The sequence below is a fragment of the Globicephala melas genome, chromosome 19, assembly GCF_963455315.2.
Source record: "Globicephala melas chromosome 19, mGloMel1.2, whole genome shotgun sequence".
NCBI classification, from domain to species: domain Eukaryota; kingdom Metazoa; phylum Chordata; class Mammalia; order Artiodactyla; family Delphinidae; genus Globicephala; species Globicephala melas.
The window spans coordinates 15,811,501-15,820,184 of NC_083332.1; the positions used below are offsets into that span (position 1 = coordinate 15,811,501).

The 8,684-nt window shown below is 45.8% G+C and overlaps 1 protein-coding gene across 1 annotated transcript; it reads right to left on the reverse strand.

The window, feature by feature from the left end:
- Positions 1 to 240: 240 nt before the first annotated feature.
- COX6B1 (cytochrome c oxidase subunit 6B1) lies at positions 241 to 8,684 on the reverse strand. The gene is made up of 4 exons (XM_030874820.3): positions 8,543 to 8,684; positions 6,659 to 6,775; positions 5,382 to 5,482; positions 241 to 737 (listed from the first exon to the last, which is right to left on the reverse strand). Exons 2-4 carry the CDS (start codon positions 6,762 to 6,764, stop codon positions 684 to 686), a joined length of 261 nt encoding a protein of 86 aa, XP_030730680.1. The 5' UTR covers positions 6,765 to 6,775; positions 8,543 to 8,684; the 3' UTR covers positions 241 to 683.

Below are 8,684 nucleotides of genomic sequence, written 5' to 3' on the forward strand. Positions count from 1 at the left end.
ATAAAATATGATCTCCAGTATTTGCTTTAAAATTACCTAGAGGGGTAATTCCTTGGTGGTCCAGTGGTTAGGACTCAGCACTTTCACTGACAAGGGCTCGGGTTCAATCCCTGGTTGGGGAACTAAGATCCCACAAGCCACGTGGCGTGGCCAAATAAATAAATAAGTAAAAATAAAATAAAATAAAATAACCTAGAGGGAGAGGGGTGTTCACTTGTTGATAATTGTTGAAGCTAGGTGATGAGTACATAGGAGTTTTTATTATACTATTTTCATGTGGTTCAAAACATAAGTTTTTAAAAATTATACAGATAATAAAGGAGAACATACAGATAAATTTTAGCACATACAGGAACATGAGGCTATTTTGTATAATCACTCACTCTACTGTCTGGTAAAGAAGAGGTGGTCAAAGTTTATGAAAAGAAAAATTTAAAAAAAGAAAAAAAAAAAACACCCTGAATTCAGTCTCTCTTACTGGTCAAGGTACTAATTCCGCCCCAGCTTCTGGCCCCATCATCCAGCTCTTTTACATATACACAGCCTTACACTCTTCCAACGAGTATTTATTATTAGTTAAGCCATGATTCAGGACCCCAGGGTGGGGATCACTATGTACCCAGGTCCCCCTTCACCACCCTGGGGAGAAGGACGGAGGACAGAGAAGGTGGGGCGGAGCCAGTTCAGATCTTCCCAGGAAACGTGCCTTCTGCCCGGCGGTCGTCCCAGACTGACACCTGTGGAAAGACAGCCAGTGTTACTCCCTTCCTCCACAGGGAAACCAGATGGGTGAACTTCTTTGTCTTCCCCACTTTGCCTACCTGTTCAGTCAACAAGTAACCCCAGGACCTGCTATGTGCCAGTACTGGCAACTGTTCCAGGAGCCGGGGAACCAGTAGTGACCCAGAAGGACAAGAATCACTGTCCTGAATGAGCTGACATGAACTGACCCACTGAGAGAACAAGGGGTGGGGTGAGGGGTGGGGTGGTGGTGGAGGAATAATAACAGGCAGACTCACTGCAGAGCTGTCTGTGGGGAGATGTGTGTAAAGACCTTCAAAAGTGTGACCAGGGCCTGCTTCAGGAACCCCAGAGTCAACCCTCAATGATGTCTGTCAGAACAGAAGAAAGAAGGAATACTGGGCAGCTGTGAATAAAAATGAGGCTATCTATGCTCCAGCAGGAATGCATCTCTAACGATCAAATGCACAGTCAAGTGCAAAAAGGTCCAAACCGGCTACAGAGTGTGATCCTACTATTGCTCACAGATGTATGCGTACATATACAAAACGATGGACAGGCCCATATCGAACTGTTAACACTCTCCCGAAGTAACACTCTGCAACTTGTGGACCCTCTTACAGGCAGTCAGAGCACATTTATTTTTATATATACACACACATGCACATTTACATGCTATACATTAGAGGCAATGGATAAATGCATGGATAAGGAAGACAAACTGAATCCCTGCTCCATCGCTTCCTAGCTGTAATTTCCTCATGCAAATTACTCAACCTTTCAGGGCCTCAGTTTCCAATTTTGTAAAATGCGGATACTGATAATAGTACCTATCTTTTTTTTTTTTTTAAGCATGTTTGCCCTTATATGACATAAAGCACTTACAAAGTAGCCGGCCCATAGCAAGTGCCTACTTTATTTACACACATACACCACACATCACAAATACTCTTTACTTAAATTGGGCCATACTATACAGACTTTTTCCCCCCATACTATACAGATTGTCCTGCAACTTGCTTTTTCCATGAGTCTTAGAGCTCTTTCTGTATTCTGTCACATAGATCAAGATGAATATACCATCATTTATAACTGGTTTCTGAACGTTCCCCATTACAAACAACTCTGCAATGGTTGTCCTTGTACACAAACATTTTTATAGGATGTGTAGATGTGCAACTGCCACATCTAGAGTATGATTTTTTTCATTTTGAAAGATCCTGTCTCAGGATTGACCTTAACAGTGATTGGACCTGGGCTTCCCTGGTGGCGCAGTGGTTAAGAACCCGCCTGCCAATGCAGGGGATACAGGTTCGAGCCCTGGTCCAGGAAGATCCCACATGCCGCGCGAGCAGCAAAGCCCGTGCGCCACAACTACTGAGCCTGCGCTCTGGAGTGCGCCAGCCACAACTACTGAGCCCACATGCCACAACTACTGAAGCCCGTGCACCTAGAGCCCGTGCTCCACAATAAGAGAAGCCACCACAATGAGAAGCCCACGTGCTGCAATGAAGAGTAGCCCCTGCTTGCCGCAACTAGAGAAAGCCCGTGCACAGCAACAAAGACCCAATGCAACCAAAAATAAATAATAAATAAATTTTTAAAAAAGTGATTGGACCAATCTATAGAACCATCAACACTTAGTACTATCTTCCACTCCCCATCCCTTTTAAGTTAAAGGATCAGGCTGGTCTGATCCTCTGGCAAATTCGTCTTTGTCCAATAATCCCACTTCATGGAAAGGAAACCAAGGAAACCATTCAAATAGAAGGCAAAACATTTCCTGCAGTGGAATTGTACACTGCAGTATCATTTAAAATAGTGAAAAAAGACTGAGTCCAGCTAAAGGGGAAGGGACTATTTTTTAACTATTAAAGACAATGGCTACCCAATAATTGAGCAGGTTGTACTGACATGAAAATAGGTAAACAATGCAAGTAAAAAAGCCAAGGATAAACAGTATCTACAGTATGATCCATATCTATATTTAAAAAGTACATAGGGACTTCCCTGGTGGCGCAGTGGTTAAGAATCCGCCTGCCAATGCAGGGGACATGGGTTTGATCCCTGGTCCGGGAAGATCCCACATGCCGCGGAGCAACTAAGCCCATGCGCCACAACTACTGAGCCTGTGCTCTAGAGCCCGTGAGCCGCAACTACTGAATCTGTGTGCCTAGAGCTCATGCTCCGCAACAAGGGAAACCACCGCAATGAGAAGCCCGTGCATCACAACGAAGAGCAGCCCCTGCTCGCTGCAACTAGAGAAAGCCCACGTGCAGCAACGAAGACCCAATGCAGCCAAAGATAAATAAATAAAATAAAATAAATTAAAAAGAAAAAAGTATATAAACATACACCAACACCTACTCACACATTAGCACACAGAAAAGGAAGTGGAAGATTTATACCAAATTTCTAAGGGAAGTTAACGTTGGACTCAGAAGGGGGTGACTTAGGAGTTTTTCACTTTTTACATTATAAAAGTTTCACTTTGAAGATTTACTGTATTTTTTATGAAGAAACTAAAGATTTTTTAAAATGGGAAAATAAAAGGGAGTTCCTTGGTGGCCTAGGGGTTAGGATTCAGAGCTTTCACTGCTGTGGCCCGGGTTCAATCCCTGGTCAGGGAACTGAGATCCTGAAAGCCTCGCGATGTGGGGAAAAAAAAAAAGAAAGAAAAAGAAAAGATGATTGGAAAAAATGTTTTAAATGCTCATATAGGATAAGTGCTGGACTCCCAGCCCCACTCCTCCCCAAATACACATACTGGGATTAGAGACTAATTTTTAAAAATACACAGGAAACACCTGGAAGATGTTACAGTATTATCAGCCAGGTCAGGAGAATGAGAAACAATTTTTTGCCCCTTCCTCTATTTCTTAAGTTTCTGTGAAGTTGTTATATTGCTTATAAAAAAACAAAAACGAACGATAGCAATAACAAAACACTTATTTTTACTTCACCAAATTTCTGGAATAAAGAAGCCAGGGCTGCTGGGTATAAAGGGTGTGTTCACATCCAGCCCTCAGAAGGCAGTGACAGCAGGCACCCGAGGGGAGGAACCACAGAATCTAACGCTCCCCAGGTAAGGGCAGGCCCAGGTCCCAAAGGCTGGGGTGTGGGGCAGCACCGGGACTGGAAGCATGTTTCCTAGCACCCTGTCCAGCACTCACCTAATGCAGGCCCTGAGGCTGGAGGGTGGATATTATGGGATCATGATGTCATGGCACCCAAGATCACTCAGGGACAAGGAGAAATCCTGGGAGGGGAGAGGGTACTCAGACACTTGAGAGTGTGGCCACAGAGGTGGGAGGCAAACCAAGCAAGCTGAGGAAGAGTGCATTAAGGCAATCTGTTCTCAAGAAACAAGCCCCAAAGATGTACATCCAAACTAGAACACAATCTCCATCAAAGGGGACCAGTTAAATAAAGCATTTGTAAGGTAAGGACTTCCCTGGCAGTCCAGTGGTTGAGACTCCGCGCTTCCACTGCAGGGAGCACAGGTTCGATCCCTGGTTGGGGAACTAAGATCTCACATGCTGTGCAGCACAGCCAAAAAATTTTAAAAAAGAAAAGAAAACAACAAAAATGAATGAGGTAGATCTATACGCACTGTCATAAAAAAGGCTCAAGACACACTGATAAGTCAAAGCAAGTCACAGAACAGACTATATAGTATGACCCATGCATACACAGAAAGTTCCACAGGCTTATATATGATAAATGTATACAGAGAAAGATGAATCGGTTAACAGTAGTTACCTCAGGGGAGGGGGACTGGGGAGCGAAAGGTGACGTCTGCTTTTCATTTTACTGTACTGCTCTGTGCTGTACTGTACTGTTTTATTTTTTTAAATGAGCACTATTAGTTTTGTAATAATATCATATTTTGATTTTAAGACATGATTTTTTTCATTTTAACATCTCTGAAAATAGCATGCTTGTTACATCCATTTCTGGCATTAAAAAAAAAGATTTAAACATCTCTCAGTGTTTCTTGTAGTCGATGGGGTCTTTGACTTGATGCAATAAAGTAATATTTTATTTAAAAAAAGAGGGTATGGCAGAAAATTAAATAGTAACAACGGGTCTGGTCAGATCAGGCCTAAAAGGACTGCCTTATTGCATCCCTGTTTTTTAGAAATGCATGCGGAAGTAGGTAGGGGTGAAATGACATGTCTGGGATTTGCTTCAAAATACTTCAGCAAAGGAAAGAGGAAAAAGAAAAGGACATGGAGGAAATGTGGGGAAATCTTGAAACTATTCAGTTTGGGTGATGGGTATATTTGGGGCGTCACTGAATTATTCTACTTTTATGTATATTTGGAAATGCTCATATGAAAAAAGGACAGGATTCCAAAAGATGGTGAGCTCCACAGGGACAGGGCATTTACTTGTAGAGTGTCTGGGTGAGACAGATCTGGTTGCCTTGGCTGAGAGCCTGGCTGGTTGAGAGAACCGGCGAAAGGAGGAAAGGGAGGTGATTCTCGGAAGAAGAAAAGGCCACATCCATGCCCAGTGTGATGCCTTGTCCTCCCTTTGCCTCTCAGAGATGAGCTCCCATGAAGTCATCACACGCCCCTCTGCTAGGACCCCACCCCCACCCCAGCACCCCAAGGGCCCCAGGAGGAGGCACATACCCAGGATATGGGGCAGAGGGACTTGTACACACGCCGGTACCATTCACACACGGAGACGTCACCCCCTTTAGCAGTCATTGCCTTCTCACAGCGGTGGAAGTCTGTGAAGAATGGGGATCAGGGTCAGCCCAGACCAAGGGCTGGAACACATTTTTGATCAAAATTCACAGAAATCATTTTTACTTCACAACCAGTTACACAAATCCCCCCTACTCCCAAGTTTCACAAAGAAAGCATACCCTTACAAGTGTAGTACTCATAAGGGCTAGACACACCTCGCTAAGCTGATTTTGCAACCCCTAAAGAATGACAGTTCTACTTGAAAATTCTGGGGTCAGGAAAGATAAGGCAACCTGAGAGGTGTGTGTGGGGATTATGGAAGTCCAGAACCAGGGCAGGGGAAGGGGACAGTGGTCTCGATGCTAAGATGCTGGCATCCTGGAGAGGAAGACAAGAGGGGGATAATCTGGTTTTTAATAGTAGGAAATTAATTCAAAAATTACTCCAAGTATTACACTCCTGGGCACACTCCCTAGAGAGAAAAGCATTCACATGGACATCAAATTACATTTATAAGCATGTTTATAGCAGCACCATTCATAAGGGCCCCAAACTGGAAACCAAGCAAGTGTCCATGAATAAAATGTGGAAAACTGTACAGCAATAAAAATGAGCAAAACACATGCCACAGCATGGATGAATCTTCAAAACTGTTGAATGAAGACATCCAAACATAAGACAACACGTACAGTATTTATAAAGATCACAAAAAGGCAAACCTCACAGCGGTGATAAAACCAAAGTGTGACTGCCCTAAGTCTGCGGGGTTACATCTCTTCTGGGGAGAGTAGAGTGTTGTTTTCAAGACAGGGCGTGCAGTAGGCATGGGAGCCCAGAGGGCTGGCAGTATCTAGTTTTGTATCCAGATTATAGTTACACGGGGGATGCACTTTAGAATTATTCATTTAGCTGTACATTATGTTTTATGTACTTCCTGTACGTATGTCACATTCCATAAATACACACACACACACACATCTTGGGGGAAAAAAAAAATCACTGTGGGAACCAAAGTTTGTGACCCTGGGCCAGATCTTAAGCACAGGTGGTGATGAGGGGCACAGACCCTGCGAGGTCAGATGATTAGAATAAAAGAGAAGAGGCCTGGGATGCATAGGTCCCCTGCGAGGAGCCAAGAGGCAAGCGACTTGAGGTGTGCGACCAGGGGAAGGTCAACACTGCACCCCGCGCCCCCTGCCCCCCCATGTCCTGCTCACCCAGGTAGTTCTGCCAGCAGTTCCTCGTCTGGTTCTGGTTGGGGAAGCGGCTGTCAAAAGGAGCAGTCTGGTAGTTCTTGATTTTGGTCTTGATGTCCTCTGCCATAGTGCTGACTCCTGGAGGCAGAGAATGGGTGCTGGCAGGGGTTCTGGGGCTGGCAAGGGGCTGTCAGTCCACCCAGGCCCGGTGAGCCACAAGCCAACGCCCCTCCCGCTCAGTACACACAGAGGCGAAGGCAGGGCAAGAACACATTAAAGGTAGAAGTCACAGCAGGGTGTCTGGGGGAGTCAACTCCTTGGTAAAATCAGGCTTTATTTGTCCCAACATAACACCAGCTGACATTCACTGAGTGCTTACTATAAGCAAGGAAGCTTTATTCCTACAGTCACTCTACAAGGCAGAAACTATTACTATCACTGCTTCACAGACAAGAGACAGAGTGTTTAAGCGACTTCCCAAGGTCATTCAGCACACATGTGGTGGAGCTGCACTCTATCACTAACTTAACCTACACTGCAGAGGTTCTTAAGGTCTACTGACGCCATGGACTCCTCAGGGGTCTAATGAGTCCTTTCTCAGAATATGTTTAAATGCATTTAAAGGGGACTTCCCTGGTGGTCCAGTGGTTAAGAATCCGTCTTCCAATGCAGGGGACGGGGGTTCGATCCCTGGTCGGGGAACTAAGATCCCACCTGCGCCGGGGGCAACTAAGCCAGCACGCCACAACTAGAGAGAAGCCTGCGCACCTCAACGAAGATCCCGTGTGCCGCAACTAAGACCCGACGCAGCCAAAAAGAAAATAAATAAATAAAAACTTAAGAATGCATTTAAAAATTGCATAGGATCACAAAGAAAACCAGTTACTTGTAGCTGAGGATTTATTAACTTTCACAATTTCAAAATAATCATGCCTGAAAATGATATGTTGTGAAATCTGCAACCATAATGATCTGTAAGATGACCTATGATTTGATTGCTGACAAAGTCACAGATGATGCCAATACTACTAGGGCTATTGCCTCCATTCTTAACTGAAGGAAATGTTACATTTTAATTAGAAACTAGCAGAAATACAGATGTAAATTTCCCCCCATTCAAGTACTAGCACCCCTTGGATTCTACAGATTCTGTGGACCCAGGGTTAAAAACCTGTGCTGTAATCTCTCTTATGTGGTGACACACTGTTTTCATCAGAGAATCCGAGAGAAACTGCCTCTATCAGATTATTCGAGGAGTCGTGGGATTACACAGAAGTAAGCAGACCAGTAATAAATTCAAGCGACCCAGGGTAGCGGTAAGGATCTGGGGCACCGGAGGAGAGTCTTTCCGGGAGCGGGGTGATGTGAACACCAGCCGCTGGGACACAGACGCGGTCGGAAGAGTTGTTTTGGAAGCGATCTCCACCCGCTTTCGGGAGGGAGGGTAGACTGCGGATGACGCTGCAGCCCCTCCAACGTCCAAGGGAGAGGAGGGGCCAGACACCAGGAAGCCAGGCTGCGGCCTAGGCAAGCCTGGGGGGTCGGGGGTCGTGAGGGGAGGGACGCCTGCGGCCTGGTGACTAAGAGCACTGCAGTCCTGGTCGCTGGCTAAACTGCATAATATCTGATCCTCAGTTGCCTGCCAGTCAAAAAGGGATAATCGCAGGCCCTATCTCATAGGGCTGGAGGGAGGATTACATGAAGCAATATAAATCGCTTGGAATGTTCCTGGCATCGAAGAACTAAATAATCGTCAGCTACGATTACTAACTGAACAGGACCCCAGGGCTCCTGGAGGTCGGCCGCCGCCGGCCGGAAACCTTATCTCGTTCTCCGGGAAGCAAGGGTCGGGCTCCACAGTCCCCCAGGCTGGGGTTCCAGGGCCCCCGAAGCCCCCACACTCACCTAAAGATGCTCCTGAAGCTCCTCGAAGCTCAATGTGACCCTTAGCAATGACGCCAGCGTCGGACCGGAAGCGGAACGAAGACCGGCCGGAAGCGGGACGAGGCAGCGCACTGGGCAGCCTTCCGCACGGCTAGAGCGCCGT

Coding starts and splice junctions, on each gene's coding strand:
- COX6B1 (XM_030874820.3), bottom strand. CDS start 6,764: ATGGCAGAGGACATCAAGACCAAAATCAAGAACTACCAGACTGCTCCT. Junction 5,483..6,658: donor CTGCTGGCAGAACTACCTGG/GTGAGCAGGACA, acceptor CATTCTTCACAG/ACTTCCACCGCTGTGAGAAG. Junction 738..5,381: donor CCCTCTGCCCCATATCCTGG/GTATGTGCCTCC, acceptor GTCTTTCCACAG/GTGTCAGTCTGGGACGACCG.